General features: G+C 41.2%; 1 protein-coding gene and 1 non-coding gene across 3 annotated transcripts in view; both read right to left on the bottom strand.

The window, feature by feature from the left end:
- Window positions 1–9970: 9970 nt before the first annotated feature.
- The window catches only part of NDC1 (NDC1 transmembrane nucleoporin), a 69139-nt gene continuing 61103 nt past the window's right edge, over window positions 9971–18006 (bottom strand). The window contains exons 17-18 of one of the 2 annotated variants that reach the window (XM_033226308.1): window positions 15076–15236; window positions 9971–10289 (exon numbers count right to left, since the gene is read on the bottom strand). In XM_033226308.1, coding sequence (XP_033082199.1) covers window positions 10226–10289; window positions 15076–15236 — 225 coding nt within the window. In that variant the 3' untranslated portion in view covers window positions 9971–10225. The remainder of the gene's footprint in view (window positions 10290–15075; window positions 15237–18006) is intronic. The other variant, XM_033226309.1, reaches the window with a different exon arrangement.
- LOC117094068 lies at window positions 13140–13275 on the bottom strand. Its single transcript, XR_004441395.1, has one exon. It is a non-coding gene; the product is annotated as a small nucleolar RNA SNORA58 (small nucleolar RNA).

Raw genomic sequence — 18006 nt, 5'->3', positions numbered from 1 at the left:
CATTTCAGTATTAACACAAAAGTCCACAGTCCAAAGTCTCATCTGAGACAAGGCAAGTCCCTTCCACCTATGAGCCTGTAAAATCAAAAGTGAGGTAATTACTTCCAAGATACAACGGGGGTACAGGTATTGGGTAAATACAGCCATGCCAAATGGGAGAAATTGGCCAAACCAAAGGCGTCATGCGAGTCCAAAATGCAGTGGGGCAGTCAAATTTTAAAGCTCCAAAATGGTCTCCTTTGATGCCATGTCTCAAATCCAGGTCACGCTGATGTAAAAGGTGGGCTCCCACAGCCTTGGGCAGCTCCACCCCTGTGGCTTTGCAGGGTATAGCCCACCTACTGGCTGCTTGCACAGCCTGGCATTGAGTGTCTGCAGCTTTTCCAGGCACATGGTGCAAGCTGTCAGTGGATCTACCATCCTGGGGTCTAGAGGATTGTGGCCCTCTTCTCACAGCTTCACTAGGCAGTGCCCCAGAAGGGACTCTGTGTGGGGCCTCCAACCCCACATTTTCCTTCTGCACTGCCTGAGCAGAGGTTCTCCATGAGGGCCCAACGCCTGCAGCAAACTTCTGCCTTGGCATCCAGGTGCTTCCATACCTCCTCCGAAATCTGGGAGGAGATTCCCAAACCTTAATTCTTGACTTCTGTGCACCCACGAGCTTAACACCATGTGGAAGCTGCCAAGGTTTGGGGCTTCCACCAGCTGAAGCAACAGCTCGAGCTGTACCTTGGCCCCTTTCAGTCATGGCTGGAGTAGCTGGGACGCAGACACCAAGTCCCTAGACTGCACACAGCAAAGGGAGCCTAGGCCCAGCTCACAAAACCATTTTTTCCTTCTAAATCTCCGGGCCTGTGATGGGAGGGGCTGCCACAAAGGTCTCTGACATGCCCTGGAAACATTTTCTTCATTGTCTTGGTGACTAACATTTGGCTTCTCATTATGCAAATTTCTGCAGCCAGCTTGAATTTATCCTTAAAAAATGGGATTTTCTTTCTTATCACATTGTCAGTCTGCAAATTTTTCAAACTTTTACGCTCTGTGTTCCTTTTAAAACTGAATGCCTTTAACAGAACCCAAGTAACCTCTTGAATGCTTTGCTGCTTAGAAATTTCTTCCACTGGCTGGGCATGCTGGCTATAATCCTAGCACTTTGGGAGGCCAAGGTGGGTGGAATCACCTGAGGTCACGAGTTACAGACCAGCCTGACCCATATAGTGAAAACCTGTCTCTACTAAAATTACAAAAATTAGCCAGGCATGGTGGAGTGTGCCTGTGGTGCCAGCTACTTGGGAGGCTGAGGCAGGAAAATCACCTGAACCCGGAAGGTGAAGGCTGCAGTGAGCCGAGATCATGCCACTGCACTCCAGCCTGGGTGACAGAGCAAGACTCCCCCTCAAAAAAAAAAAAAAAAAAAGAAGAAGAAGAAGAAATTAATTCCACCAGATACCCTAAATAATCTCTCTCAAGTTCAAAGTTTCACAAATCTCTAGGGCAGGGGCAAATGCTGCCAGTCTCTTTGCTAAAGCATAAACAAGAGTCACTTTTGCTCCAGTTCCCAACAAGTTCCTCATTTCCATCTGAGACCACCTCGGCCTGGACTATATCATCCATATTGCTATCAACATTTTGGGCAAAGCCATTCAACAAGTCTCAAGGAAGTTCCAAACTGTCCCACATTTTCCTGTCTTCTTCTGAGCCCTCCAAACTGTTCTAAGCCCTGCCTGTTACCCAGTTCCAAAGTCACTTCCACATTTTCAGGTATCTTTTCAGTGCCTCACTCTACTGGTACCAATTTACTGTATTAGGCTGTTTTCATGCTGTTGATAAAGACAAACCCAAGACTGTGCAATTTACAAAGGAAAGAGGCTTCATGGAGAACTCACAGTTCCACGTCGCTGGGGGAGCCTCACAATCATGGCGGAAGGCAAGGAGGAGCAAGTCACATCTTAGGTGGATGGCAGCAGGCAAAGAGAGAGCTTGAGCAGATAAACTCCCGTTTTTAAAGCCCTCAGCTGTCATGTGACTCATTCACTATCAGGAGAATAGCACAGGAAAGATCCGCCCCCATGATTCAGTTATCTCCCACTGGGTCCCTCCCATAACACGTGGGAATTATGGGAGCTACAAGATGAGATTTGGGTGGGGACACAGAGCCAACCATACCAGGGTATGTAGTGGTGTCTCATTATATTTTAAGTTTGTATTTTCCTAATAACTAAGGGTGCTTATTTCTCTTACAGGCCATTGAGATAAATTCTTTTGAAGCACCTATTCATCTTTTGCCCATACTGCTTTATGTACTTAGAGGCTATATAAGTTGCATTAACATTTAGAACTGTATCATATTGGCTGGGCGCGGTGGCTCACACCTGTAATCCCAGCATTTTGGGAGGCCGAGGCAGGCGGATCACAAGGTCAGGAGATTGAGACCACGGGTGAAACCCCGTCTCTACTAAAAATACAAAAAATTAGCCGGGCGCGGTTGCGGGCGCCTGTAGTCCCAGCTACTCGGGAGGCTGAGGCAGGAGAATGGCGGGAACCCGGGAGGCGGAGCTTGCAGCCAGCCGAGATCGCGCCACTGCCCTCCAGCCTCCAGCCAGGGGGACAGAGCGAGACTCCATCTCAAAAAAAAAAAAAAATTTAGAACTGTATCATACTGGCCAGGTGTAGTGGCTCACACCTGTAATCCCAACACTATGGGAGGCCGAGGCAGAAAGATCACGAGGTCAGGAAATGGAGACCATCCTGGCTAACATGGTGAAACCCCGTCTCTACTAAAAATACAAAAAATTAGCCGGGCGCGGTTGCGGGCGCCTGTAGTCCCAGCTACTCGGGAGGCTGAGGCAGGAGAATGGCGGGAACCCGGGAGGCGGAGCTTGCAGCCAGCCGAGATCGCGCCACTGCCCTCCAGCCTCCAGCCAGGGGGACAGAGCGAGACTCCATCTCAAAAAAAAAAAAAAACATTTAGAACTGTATCATACTGGCCAGGTGTAGTGGCTCACACCTGTAATCCCAACACTATGGGAGGCCGAGGCAGAAAGATCACGAGGTCAGGAAATGGAGACCATCCTGGCTAACATGGTGAAACCCCGTCTCTATTAAAAATACAAAAAAAAATTAGCTGGGCATGGTGGCGGGCACCAGTAGTCTCAGCTACTCGGGAGGCTGAGGCAGGAGAATGGAGTGAACTCAGGAGGCGGAGCTTGCAGTGAGCCAAGATTGGCCACTGCACTCCAGCCTGGGTGACAGAGCAAGACTCTGTCTCAACAACAACAAAAAGAAAAAGAACTGCATCATATTAAATTAACCTTTAAAAAAAAAAACTTTTATTATTTTGAGGTGCCCCTATTTATCTCTAGTAAGGCTTTCTGTCTTAAAGTGTACTTTGTCAAAAACTTACATAGCTATACCAGTTTTCATTTAGTGTTTGCATGTTTATCTTTTCCTATCCTTTTACTTTCAACATATCCATCCTTATAATGAAATCTCTCAGCTATTGTTGAAATCTCTCAGCCTGTTGAACTCTCTGTTATTGTCTCAAAAAAAGTCTTTATTTCCCCACCATTTTAAAACATTAATGCTGGGTATAAAATTCTAGGTTAGCAGAGTCCTTTCGGCACTGCAAAATGTCCATTTCGTTGTCTTCAGTTGTTTTTTGTTGAGAATTGCTGCTTATTTGAAAGTGGCCTTTTGCCAGGCATGATGCACCTGTAATCCCAGCACTTTGGGAGGCAGAGGTGGGATCACTTGAGCCCAGGAGTTCGAGACCAGCCTGGGCAACATGGTGAGAGTCTGTTCCTACAAAAATTTAAAAATTAGCCGGGCATGGTGGCACATGCCTATAGTCCCAGCTACTAGGGGGCTGAGGTGAGAGGATTGCTTGAGCCTGGGCGGTCAAGGCTGCAGTGAACCAGTATCTGTCACTGTACTCCAGCCTGGATAACACAGCGAGACCCTGTCTCAAAAATAAAAGATAAGTGGTCTTTTTTCTCTCTACTTTGAAGTCTTTGTCTTTGGTTTTCAGTGCCTTCACTATGATGTAGTTCAGTGTGGGTTCTTTTTATTTATCTGTTTAGGGTCATAAAGCTTTTTCAATCTGTGGCTTGATGTCTCAAGTTTGGAAAGTTCTCTGTTTCATATCTTCAAAACTGCTTCTGTTCCATTAGATCTCCCTCTCCTTCCAGGATTCCAATTACACTTACACATTTTCTCACTGTATCTATTTTAACCTGTCTTCTGTATTTTAATATTTTTGACTTTCAAAGCTCTATTCTGGATAGTTTCTTCTGACCTATCTTCAGCTATGTCTAATCTGCCATTAAACCTACCCATTGACCTCTTATTTTTAGTTATCTTGTTTCTGTTCTAGATTTTCTCCATGGTTCTATCAAATTTTATATAAATGTTTTATAAGTACCTGACCACAAATTACACAGTATATGTATAGTTTCCAGTTCTCTAATGAATTAGAATTTTTAGTCTCATTGAATATAGCAGTAATAACTGTTTTAAAATCTGATAACTCTCTCATGCAGAGTCCCTATGGATCAATCTATTGTCTATTGCTTTTGTTGGTTCTCATTCATGTCGTGCTGTCTCTTCCTGGGCCTATTTTTAAAGGTGTATAGACACTGTATTTGAAAACTTGTTTACAGATATAATTGAGGCCTAGGGTGTTGTGTTCCTCAGAAAGAATTTATTATAGCTTTTGCCAGGGCCTGGAAATACTAGTAAACAGAGATCATCTCAATCCAATTTAATGAGGATTCTCCCTCAACTAGTTTATGGCATCTACTTCCTCTTCATCCTTCCTCCTAAGGTGAAGCACTTTGGGGTCCCAACCCAAGGCAAGGGGATTTGCCAGCTCCTCTTTGCAGGCCTTGAATCCCAAATTTTGTCCTCTGTCTTGGGAGGCTCTGGGAACTGCCCCTACTCTCCATCTCGTCCTGATCAACAATGGTAGGCTTGTAGAAGCTATGTTGGCACACCACGGCCTTGTCCCTCACGCCTAATTAGGCCCTTGGATACTTCATCCATTTGGGCTAATTTCTTTCAATCAGGAATTCGGTTGGTATTCAGAACCAGCTGGTCAGTCTCTATTACATTGTAAACTCGGGAGCTGGATGGAGTGTCAGAAAGCAAGGAGGGAGAATAAAACATATGTGCAGAAAACAGCTGAGAAGGAGACCCTGAGAGCTCTTCAGGTTCTTCCTGGGGTCTGGAATCTATACTTGTGCTCACCAAGACTTTCCTGTGCCCTCAGAATCAACTCTCCTTTCTATGCTTAACCTAATTGAGGTAGAGATTGTGTCCTTGCAACTACATCATAATATAGTTAGGAAGAGACTAGCGTTTAATTTTTGTTTTTTTTAAGACTACACACCACTGTTACTAATGGCTTGATAGGTAAGAGGATAACCCAACCAACAGTAAACACATCTTCAAACGACTATCAAGGTAAAAGTCTGATTTAGAGATCACCTTCCATTGTTTCTCCGCCAGGCATTCTATGGGACTTCCAGAACCACTTTACCACCAGAATCACTTATAAGGCACACTCAAAATCTGGTAAAATACAAGTGACCAGGGAGAGCATGAGCACTTGAGGGTGGTCCAGCCGCATAGCTCTGCAAAATCAGGTGGGTGACAAAGTGGGCTAGCACCAAGACATCTAAGGACATGCTATGGTTAATGATAATGATGGTTAAGCTCATTCTAAATGGGAAGTTTGCCAAAAAAAGTAGAAATTTAGGTAAAGGGAACACGCACCAGCGCACAATAGTGTGAAAAGGCAACCCATGTCATGTCACCTGCTGCAACTTCAAGATAAGTATCTGAACACCTGGGCATTGCTCAGCATTCCTGCATTACCTAGAGATTTAACTGTACTCTTCAAGTTTTTCAATAACTGAATCAGATGGAAGAACTCTACAGCAAATGATAGATCATATTGCTTCAGACACTCATCTGAGAGAACACATTAGCAATCCACTAGAACAGTGATTCTCCAAATATGGTCTCAGGATGAGCAGCGTCAGCATCACCTGCTGATGTGCTAGAAATGCAAATTATTGGGCCCCACCCTAGACTCACTGAATCAGAAACTCTAGGCCGGGTGCAGTGGCTCACACCTGTAATTCAGCACTTTGGGAGGCTGAGGTGGGTGGATTGCTTAAGCTCAGGAGTTTGATACCAGCCTGGGCAATAGTGGGACCTTGTGTCTACAAAAAATAGAGAATATGGCCAGGCGTGGTGGTGTGCAGTATGATCCTAGCTACTTGGGAGGCTGATGTGGGAGGATTGTTTGAGCCTGAGAGGTCAAGGCTGCAGTGGGCCAGGATCATGTACGTCTCTGCACTCCAGCCTGGGTGACAGAGAACAAGACCCTGTGGAAGGACAGAAGGAAGGAAAAGAAACTCTGGAGGTGGGGCCAGTAAATGTTTTAATAAGCTCCTCAAGAGATTCTGATACATGCTAACGCCTGATCTAGAATAAACCCTTCTCACAGTGTGATTCTGCTTAGACTTTTATTAAAAACTAGATCTCGGCCGGGCGCGGTGGCTCAAGCCTGTAATCCCAGCACTTTGGGAGGCCGAGACGGGTGGATCACGAGGTCAGAGATCGAGACCATCCTGGCTAACACGGTGAAACCCCGTCTCTACTAAAAAAAAAATACAAAAAACTAGCCGGGCGAGGTGGCGGGCGCCTGTAGTCCCAGCTACTCCGGAGGCTGAGGCGGAGAATGGCGTGAACCCGGGAGGCGGAGCTTGCAGTGAGCTGAGATCCGGCCACTGCACTCCAGCCTGGGTGACAGAGCAAGACTCCGTCTCAAAAAAAAAAAAAACTAGATCTCTTGGGAACCAGCTCAGATCCCTTGAAGCAAAATCTGCACTGTCGTGGAGCCCAGATTCTACACAGCTACTAAGCACTCCTGGTGATTCTGATGCACAGCAGGTTTCAAATACCACCCATTAGATTATAAACTCCTCGAGAGCAGGGACTGTCTTGTTTAGTTTACTTCTAATTGTTGTGCCATAAGAGACACTCAGTGAATGTTTGTGAATGACAGCTAGTTCCACATCAACTTGCCCATCACGACAGCAATTTGTGCCAAGGCTGCTTAGGAGCATGGCAGAACTGTAGAGGTATGTGTTTATCCATCCCCTTTCTTGCCCCTATAAAGATTTTGCTTATTTAAAAATGGTCAGCAGCTTGCTAAGCATAGCTGGATTGTTAACGGATGAATGAAAGCCATCTTTGTTTTAAGTGATCTGGTTGTAAAGAAAGATAACTATGGGTTGGGGCAGCTAGAGGGAGTTTGAGGTACCTCAACTACCTAGAGGTGAAGTTCAGATTAATTTAAGTACCGTTGACAGATGTAACTGTTAGCCTAGGGGAATACGATCCGTTTGGAAACACTATTTTGGCAAGAAAAGAAACTTCTGTTAAGAGATGGCTTTCAGCACCTTCACCCTTTGTTTAGTTTTGCCAGCCAAGACAACAAAGAATGAGACTTTCTGAATTCAGGCTCCTTAGAGTTAGAAACCCACCAAATCAGTCTAAGTTAAGGGCAAAAGCTGACTTCTCAAAAAGTTCAGCTCTTTTCGGTTTTATAAGCAACAACTCTGAGACTAAACTGAAATGATTAAGGAAACATCGCCGCCACCACCCCCCACCCAGAAATTAAATAATTGACCTTACAGACACACATATTTCAATTAATTGCTCCATTTTTTAAAATCAGCAATTTATTTTTCTACCCAATCCAGTCTCAGTGATATACAAAAGGATATAAACAGACTATCATGAATATTTACAGGATGACACACCAAACAATTACCAAGGAACAAATCCTGCAAAATAACAAATTGCTGCTTATCCATGTCCACTCAACTGTACAAGGTTTATTTCTAGGACAATTTCCCAGTTCTCTGGGAAAGAAGTTCTGTGGATTTATACCTTCCATAAGGGTCAAGCAAACATGCTAAGAGCTGATACCATCATGTTTTTATACTAACAGCCGAGAAAGGTTTTTAAAGAACACGCTTTCAGACCAATGTTACAGCATCAGTGGGCTCATAGACAGGATGTGACTTCATCAAAGGAAATGCTTCTCTCCTCTTGGTCTCCCTAAGGTCCTCCTCCTAGTACACAGGAGGAGCTCCCCATAATAACACCCTAGTTCCAACAGATGGTGTGTACATTATCCACACACAATGGGAAAAAGAAAAACCCCCTTACCTACTAAATAGAATACAGATCTGGGGAGGCAGTTTCCAGATCTTCAGCAGGCAGACATTATGCGGCCTGTATTTAGTACACAGCACATTCTCTTGAGAGAAAACAGGAATGAACATTCTCAGAAACATTCACATTGCTCATCAAATGTAGTTTTACCCAAAGTATAGAGGAAATGGCAAAAACCTAAACCTAGCTGGACATTTTATACAAGTAAGTCAAAGTTCAAAGGAATCATCCTATCTTTATTCTCAGAAATCCAATGGGTTGAATACCACAGTTCTTCTTTAATGGAAGCAGAAGATTCAGAGCCCTTGTCTCCCAAAATGTCTCGGCCAGGGTCAGCACAGAGAGTGGAATATGAAAAGCTTAATTGTGTTAATACATGGAATACAACAGTTCTCAGTCAACCTAGCCACAATTTTCTGTCTTGGCCATCTATAAGAAATGACTACATTTGAAATTCAACTTTCACATTCAACAAAAGAAATCAATTCAGCTTCAGACACAAAGCAAAACCAAAAACAAAAAAATGGCAATAGCCTATATATCTAAACACTTGACAATCGGGGAACTGTCCCACAGAGATACGCTCAAGGCCAGTAGCACCCATTTATAATGTGGCATGTACGGGTTGAGGGGGCAACAGAACCCAGAGCTAAAATATTCAATTATAAAGATATAATAATACATCGATGAATCAGACAAAAGTAGACATATATGATATCACATTAAAGATTCATATACAATACTGTGCTGACTTTAAAGAAAATATTTTGGGACACTAGAAGGAAAAGATAATAGGAAAAGAATTACAAAGGAGCATTTTAGTCCAAAGCTAGTCCAGTGAGTATCTATGACTAGGATTTCCAATCTTTGATCTCCAAAGAAGCTGATCTAATAAATTCTAACAATACTTCGTTCACATTTGGGACACACAGCATACTTCCAAGTACAGTAATCCCTCTGACATTTTGGTTTCACTTGCTATTTGATGACTACGTTGTTTCTGACTATAAAGATCTTCCTATTTTAATTAGCCATTTAACACTACAGAGGCTGCTCCCTTTGAGAGACCAGACAAGTTTCACAGAATTTGATTTAATGAAGATGAATGGTGGGGAAGAAAGGGAACATTTCCTGGGTTTTTTTGCAAACCTTTTTCTCTTGCTTGAAAAACTCTGCAATCACTTCATGTTTTGTTCCAGAAAAAGCAAGCAAAACTAGCTGGGAAAATACTCATACATTAATACTTTGTGTTTACTAGCATGATACAAAATAAATTCATAGATGTCAGTCAATTGTTTCTTAAAGATCAAATGTGAATTTTTAATCTTGTAACTTAAGAACTGAGTTTTTCCACATTCCTTTATATAGAGTTAGCATCTGTAAACTGAGACCCTTTTTTGGGTAATCATACAAATTTAATTTGTCCCTGGAAACAAAAACACAACCTAACAGATTAACAAAATATGTCCTTTAGACAGTATTTTTTCCGTGAATTTTGCTGCACTGTTACCATTTTTATCCTTCAGTAAATGAAACTACACTTAAAAAGTTTATGTATTTTGAGTTTACAAAGAGCTAAACTCTTAATTAAGAAGACTATGAAGTCAACCTATACTCATTTCAGAACTGGCTTCCCTCTTTTCAAAAGTAAATTCTAAAAGTTTTTTAGTTATTATTATTAAGTTATATGAGCTAGAGACATTTCGACTGCCTTCAATGCTTCTGTAAAATTGCATCAAGATTTTATTATACCACACACACAAAAAGCAATTGGTACAGAAAAGGCAGTTTTCAGTTATTCTGTTGAGAATTTCTTTCCATGATTTCTCCCATTAAAGTATAGTTTTCAAAGCAACCACCACGACAAAGGAAGCATCTAATTAGTCCGTTTTCTTCTGATCCAAGAATGCTGAACATTTACTGTCCCATCTGTAGTTGTATCAGCAGTGTAATGAACACAGTTTATATTACTTAACTATTCTTTGAACTCCAAGAACTGTTGAAGTCTTTTCTGATGTTCTGCAGATGCTTGCACAGCACTAAATGAAACATAAATTCAAAGCATAAGCTTTATTTTACATTAAGCATATTAAGTGAACCACAGAGCACAGAGTCAATATTTTTCAAAACAATTAAAAATGAATAGAAATCTTCACTTATTTAGTATTTCTGAAAAAGCTGGATGAAAACTCTTTTTAATCTAATGAAGAGGAGGGCTTGCATTCAGTAATGGCATGCTTCTATCTTCTAAAAAACCAAAGCAAATTAAGACTGACAAGTGAAGGCACTGACTTTAACCTGCTCTGCTATGGAACCTGCTGTGCAGAGTTCCAGGCCTTGCAGTAGATTTTCTGGATTTTATTATTTTATTTAAACCAGATTCCAACATTATCTTTGAGTTGCAGAGTATCTGAATTGCCTTCAATACAAAATCCTTTAAACTTAAATGTTTGGTTAAAACACAATAGATTCCATTAATTACTTTCAAAGGTAACAGCTTGGTGGTTTAGATTTACTTCTCCCTTTGAACATAAGTTATGTTTTAGATGGGAACACTGAGTTCTCTCTCCACCCTCACCATCACAAAAATATATTACCTTGACAAAATTAGGGCAAATATATACTGACACTAGTATAACACTTCCTCTTAAACTTTTGGGCAAAAATGGAATATAATGAAAGATCATGGTTTTCTAGTTCTTGAATAGGTCACCACTTTTTAAAGTGCCAAAAGTCTTATTTTAATTTGTTATGAATCGTCCTAAAATGTCTTAGAGACATCTTTACTTTCTTGAACCATGTACCCTCTAATTGAACATTTCAAGTATTTTACTGCACAAAGATGCCCTCTAGGTGCTAGTGAGGCTCTCTTCTCTAATTTAATGGCTCTGAAACTCTCTCAAACACCAAATCTGTGACTTTCCCATGACATTTCTCTCTGCTAGCAGGTAGTAAAGTGTCCCTTACAATTTACTGTTAGTACTCCTGACTCTAGTAGCAATCTCTGCTCCTCAAATAAAGTTTGATATGGGCCAGGCATGGTGGCTCACACCTGTAATCCCAACATGTTGGGAGGCTCAGGCAGGAGAACTGCTGGAGCTCAGGAGTTTGAGGCTGCAGTGAACTATGCTATGATCTTGTCACTGCACTATAGCCTGGGCAACAGAGCAAGACCTGCACTCAAAAAAAAAATTTTTTTGATATGTTATAGGCTGGAAAACCAGAATTAAATTAGCCTAAATTAGGAGTAAATGGGAGGTGGCAGGGAATGGGGAGATGTAGGTCAAAGGATACGAAGTTGCACACATGTAGGATGAACAAGTCTAGAGACCTAATGTATAACATGAGGACTATGGCTAACAAAATTGTATTGTACTAGGTATTTTTGTTAAATAAGCAGATTTTAGCTGCCCTTGACATACACACAAGAAAGTAACTATGTGAGATGATAGACACGTTAATTTACTTCACAACAGTAAACATTTTATATGTAAACCCCATGTTATAAATCTCAAATATACACAATACAATGTATCTTTTAAAAAATGAGTAAATAGTGTTGAATGAATGTCTCCAATGAGTAGCCTGTGTTTGTTAGTTATTTTCAGAGCTCAAGAGCTAACTTCATTTATACCTAGTTCTCAGAGGTAGAGCTTTGAATAGTGAATAATCAGGTATTACACAGTAATAAGTATCACGACAATGTATACTGCACAGTGGGCTTTACCTATGTATGATCCATTTTATCTTTACCAACAACAAATGAAACCAAGTGGGTGTGAGAACGTTCCCTTTCATGGGGATGTAAACTGTATCAGAAAGATTCAGAAGTTCAGGGAAACACCAGTCTATTGGTTGGGAGTATAGACACTATAGACAGAACCCTAGGGTTAGAAGGTTTGCATCTGAATCCTGGTTCTGCAACTCACTACCTGCATAATCTTGGGTGAGTTACTTAAAACACTAGGAAACTTGCTCACAATCACAGATAGCCAATGATGTAAGCAGACAGAAATCCAGATATTTTAACTCCAGATCTAACATTCTTTCCACTATACAACATTATCCTACATTTGTACAAATAGCCTCCACTGATTTTATCAACTTTGACGCATATATAAAATATGGCTCTTTTCAGAGAAAAGAAACTAAGGCGGAATTTCCTTCTCACAATTTTTATTTTATTTGTTTATTTATTTATTTATTTTTGAGGCAAGATCTTGCTCTGTCGCCCAGGCTGGAGTGCAATGGTGCAATATTGGCTCACTGCAACCTCCACTTCCCAGGTTCAAGTGATTCTCCTGTGTCAGCCTCTGGAGTAGCTGGGATTATAGTTGCCTGCTGCCACACCCAGCTAATTTTTGTATTTTTAGTAGAGAAAGGGTTTCATCATGTTGGCCAGGCTGTTCTCAAACTCCTGACCTCGGATAATCTGCCCACCTCGGCCTCCCAAAGTGCTGGGATTACAGCCATGAGCCACTGCGCCCGGCCCATTCTCATAATTTTTAATCAGTCATCTATATCTCTTTTTTTTTTTCTTTGAGACAGAGTCTCGCTCTGTTGCCCAGGCTAAAATACAGTGGCATGATCTCAGCTCACTGCTACCTCCACCTCCTGGGTGCAAACGATTCTCATGCCTCAGCCTCCTGAGTAGCTGAGATTTCAGGTGAGCACCACCACACCCAGCTAATTTTTGTATTTTTAGTAGAGACGGGGTTTCACCATGTTGGCCAGGCTAGTCTCAAACTCCTGACCTCAGGTGATCCGCCCACCTCAGCCTCCCAAAGAGCTGGGATAACAGGCATGGACCACTGTGCCCGGCCTATAGCTCTTTCTTATCTAATAAATCCCTATGCTCCCCTTTTCTTCTTGCCTTTTTCCCCCCGGGGCAATGTTACAGTCCTGCTATTTATCCAGCCACTGATTAAGCTGGCTAAAGCTGGCAGGAACTTCAAATTAATCTCGCATACAATGTCCCCCCTGCCTGGCCATGAGCACAGTCAGGCAAGGTCTACAGGTATGCCCTTCTCCTTGCTTTTGTTCTATCATTAATATACGTCATATTTATTTCATTCTTTACATTCACCAGTATTTTCCGAATGTGTCCTACATATTAATTTACATCTTGGAGTCAGTCTAGTATTGTATATAGAAAGATAAAAGATTTTTAAGCCGGGCGCGGTGGCTCAAGCCTGTAATCCCAGCACTTTGGGAGGCTGAGACGGGTGGATCACGAGGTCAGGAGATCGAGACCATCCTGGCTAACACGGTGAAACCCCGTCTCTACTAAAAATACAAAAAACTAGCCGGGCAAGGTGGCGGGCGCCTGTAGTCCCAGCTACTCGGGAGGCTGAGGCAGGAGAATGGCGTAAACCCGGGAGGCGGAGCTTGCAGTGAGCTGAGATCTGGCCACTGCACTCCAGCCCGGGCGACAGAGCAAGACTCCGTCTCAAAAAAAAAATAAAAATAAAAAAGATTTTTAAGAGTAAGAAAGAGGCCGGGCGCAGTGGCTCAAGCCTGTAATCCCAGCACTGTGGGAGGCCGAGACGGGCGGATCACGAGGTCAGGAGATCGAGACCATCCTGGCTAACACAGTGAAACCCCGTCTCTACTAAAAAAAATACAAAAAACTAGCCGGGCGTAGTGGCGGGCGCCTGTAGTCCCAGCTACTCGGAGGCTGAGGCAGGAGAATGGCGTAAACCGGGAGGCGGAGCTTGTAGTGAGCTGAGATCCGGCCACTGCACTCCAGCCTGGGCGACAGAGGGAGACTCCGTCTCAAAAAAAAAAAAAAAAAAAAAAAGAGTAAGAAAGACCTGATTTCAGGTTCATGTTTGACATGCACTAGATTGTGCTATCAGGCAAGTTTTAACATCTCTGTGCCTCAGTTTTCATATCTGTACAATTATGATAATTTCTGCGTTTCACAGGGTATTTGAAAAGAGTAAATGAAAAAACATAAAGTTCTAAGTGAATTGTCGAATAGCACTATCTGATAAAACTTTCTAGAATTAGGGAAAGATTTTATACTTCTGTTATCCAATACATTAGCTACTAAACACATGTAGTTATTAAGTACTTCAAATGTGGCTAGGGTGACTGACAAATTGAATTTTAAACTTTATTTAACTTTAATTTAAATTGGAAGTCTTAAACTATTCATTGATTGCAAACAAAAACAGCAGAGCAATCTCGTGTCTTCTAAAGTTCATTTATAATTATGATAAATATAAATATAGTTTAGTTACTAAGCTAGTATCCCTCATCCTGCCTAGCTAGATCATTTCACAAGAGGAAAGCAGTAAACATCAATAAAACTAAATATAAACAGGCTTGGCATTTGTGGTTTTCTCTCTGGTTCTGTTTCTCAAGGTGTTGTGATCTGTCAGTGTTTTTCCAGCATGAATCACAAAGCACCAGGGATTCATTTCTGGAATCCTTTGCTCACCCCAAGTCTTCAGTTTGCTGACCAAGATATAACAACAGAATTGTTTTAATACCCTTTTCTGGAAAGGTACCCGGATTTTCTGCCCTTTTTTCTCCCTTAAGTATCTTTTGGTAATTAAAATATATATATATAATTAAATTTGCTGCATTTATAACTTTCTGTCCTCTTTTGTCCATTTGAAAGAAATCCCCAAAGCTTTAGGATGGGCCAAATATTAAAATATAAATATTAAGTCCACATCCAAGCTGTAAGCTCCCAATGAGAATCATCGAGGTCCCAAGAGAACACTTTCAACACATGAGCCTCATCATTCCCACACCTGTTTCTAAGGAAAGTTCCCCAGAAGGGGTCTCATCATGGATCAAAACAGGTAAACTTACTTCAGATGTTCACCAAATGTAGTAGTTATTCGATAGATGGCAGTTTTCAGTGATGCTCTGAATGCAAATCTTAATGTTTTATATGAAGTGTCCACAAGGCTTCCTGAAATCCGGGATGGTTTACTGGAAGCATGAGGAAGCTTAAAGTACTTGTCGACTGCCTACAACAAGAAAGAAAACACATTAGTTTAGATTATAGAGAAAGTCAACCTAGGCCATGTGCTGTGGCTCACGTGTGTAATCCCAACGCTTTGGAAGGATGAGGCGGGAGGACTGCTTGAGCCCAGGAGTTCCACCGTACTCCAGTCCAGGCAACAGAGATCCTATCTCAAAAAAATTAAATTAAATTAAATTAAATTAAAAATTAAAAAGAAAAAAAGTCACTTTAGTCCAAAGAATTAAGATTTGAGATAGACACAAATGGATATATATAGAGAGAGATATACATATCTATAGATATGCTATAACACATTTCTTATTGTAGATCCCAGTCAAAATAGTTTTCATAAACAATGCAATAGGGAGGCTCAGCTACTATGACAGCTACCAGGCCCCCCAAAAATCCAGACTTGGCCTCAGAAATGAAGCTATCATTCAATAGCCTTGAAAACGCAAAGCCTGAAGCCAAACACCGATGTCCTACTCTGCTTATGATGTGTGACAGGCAGGAGGAGCTTTATTAAAAGACCTCAGCAAAAAAAAACAGACCAAACTTTATACTTTACAGAAATAGTTATTCACTAAATAGTTTATCTTCTTTTTCAATTCAGATAAGGCATTTATGACCAATGACAGATGATACCGTTACATCATGAGGTCCCCATGGAAAAATAAACTGACAAGATATAATGGTATAAGCGTACTATTTATAGTTATGAGTGTAACCACCAAAAGAACTGAAAACAAAAATAATTAAAACTATGTTTGCCATCATGTTCTTAATTTCAAGAGCTCTTTAACATCATCTGTTCTTTTTTAATAGCATCCTATTTTTGTTTCAAAGATGCAATATCCTTTATTTCTGAGGATTCTGATAGCTTTTTTGTTTTTTAGTTTCTTCCAAGCTGATTTTCCCCCTTTGCTCCTTTTAGTCTCTAACTTCTGCATGAGAGACTTTCTTCAGAAATCTACTGATCCTCGCTCACAAATGCAAGTGGGACCTGCTAAAGAGCTGAGCACCAATTATAAATGCATGACTGGGGATTACAGACAAGGGGCTTCACACTGGGTCATCTGCAGGGAATTTTGCAGGGTGAACCTTCAACTCAGTTCTTGGACTGGTCAGAGTGCCCAAAGAAAGTTTTCTAGTATCCTGACTACAGGGCCTGGCCCCAGTGTTCTGAAGCCAAGAGGACACCAGGGCTTTTGAACTCATCCCTCTTCTTTAGTACAGCACCCATAACTCCCCCAGACTGGGTGTTCTACTCTCTCTTAAAGGATAAACCTCAGACTACAGTGGAGGAGGAGCAATTACCCCACAGCATAGGATCTAGGGATCTAACTAATTTTCAAACAGCTTTCACCCAAACCTCTTTATTTTGGGTACCTGTCCCTTTACCCTTGGTTCTTGAGTTACTTGGTGCTTCTCCCACCACCAATTTGAAATCTCCCTCTGGAATCTGCTAAGTTAGCTATCTCAACCATCTGCTTTCCAGTTTTGAAAGTTTTGTTGCTATTATGTTCTCTCCTGTTTATGGATTTATGTATTATAAAATACCTTTTCTATAGTTTAGTAGAGTTTTGGGGAAGGAACAAAATTTGATGCATGTGTTCAGTCTGCCACGGTAACTTCAGTGTTATTTAATATTTCACTGAATTTCACTGAATTTAGTGCTATTTAAGTATTTCACTGAATTTGAACTACTACCTAAAATTATCTCAAGCATGTTCCAGTCTTGGGAAACATTTTTAAAAGTGATAGTAGAAAAAATAAATGATTGGACTCAGAGTTATCATGGCACATTGAACAAATGCATCAAATCTTGTTCCATCATAATGGAAAAGTTATATTCTTTTCAATTTTCTTGCAAATGTCCTGATTAACCCTCAGTATACCAGGAAAAATAGTCATCATCATTATTGCCTGGGTCCTATGAATACTTTATATCTTTTGTAGTCTAAAATCATTTTACAAACAATTTACAGATGACAAGGTAATGTAAAATAACATCATAAAACTTTAAATAAGACCAGGCACAATGGCTCACACTTGTAATCCCAGCACTTTGGGAGGCTGAGGCGGGAGGATTGCTTGAAGCCAGGAGTTCTAGACCAGCCTGGGCAACATAGAAAGATTCTGTCACTACAAAAAATTTAAAAATTAGCTGGATGTGGTCCAACACCTGTAGTCACAACTACTCAGGAGACTGAGGTGGGTGGGAGGATTACTTGAGCCCAAGAGTTCAAGGTTACAGTGAACCATGATCATGTCACTGTACTCTAGCCTGGGCAACACAGCAATACTCTGTCTCTAAAAAAAATAAATAAATAAAACAAAATAAAAATGAAAATAAGAATATAAACATGGCAAATCCAAATTTTTATTCCATATTTTCTAGGTTTTGAAGGTATACATACCTGAAAAAAGTAATGTCCTTTGAATGCAACTAGCTGTTCACCAGCTATTATGCACAAATCTGGAATACATCCATCTTGTAAATACTAATTCCAAATTTAAGCTGTATCTCTAATAGGTTCTAGCTCATCAATACTGCTGGTTCTTTTTCTTGTATTTGCACCATCAAAATGCAGTACCTTAAAAAACTTTAGACAACTCATAATTTTGCTGAACAAAGAAGTACAGCCATTTTCTTTGCACCTTAATTGCAAAACATTTTCTTTTTCTTTCTTTTTGAGACACAGCATCGCTCTGACGCCCAGGTTGGAGTAGAGTAGTGCGATCTCGGCTCACTGCAACCTCTGCCTCCAAGG

The sequence above is a fragment of the Trachypithecus francoisi genome, unplaced genomic scaffold, assembly GCF_009764315.1.
Source record: "Trachypithecus francoisi isolate TF-2019V2 unplaced genomic scaffold, Tfra_2.0 Lachesis_group12, whole genome shotgun sequence".
Classification (NCBI taxonomy): Eukaryota; Metazoa; Chordata; class Mammalia; order Primates; family Cercopithecidae; genus Trachypithecus; species Trachypithecus francoisi.
The sequence above is the reverse complement of the archived record's forward strand: the minus strand, read 5'-3'. Positions and strand labels throughout refer to the sequence as shown.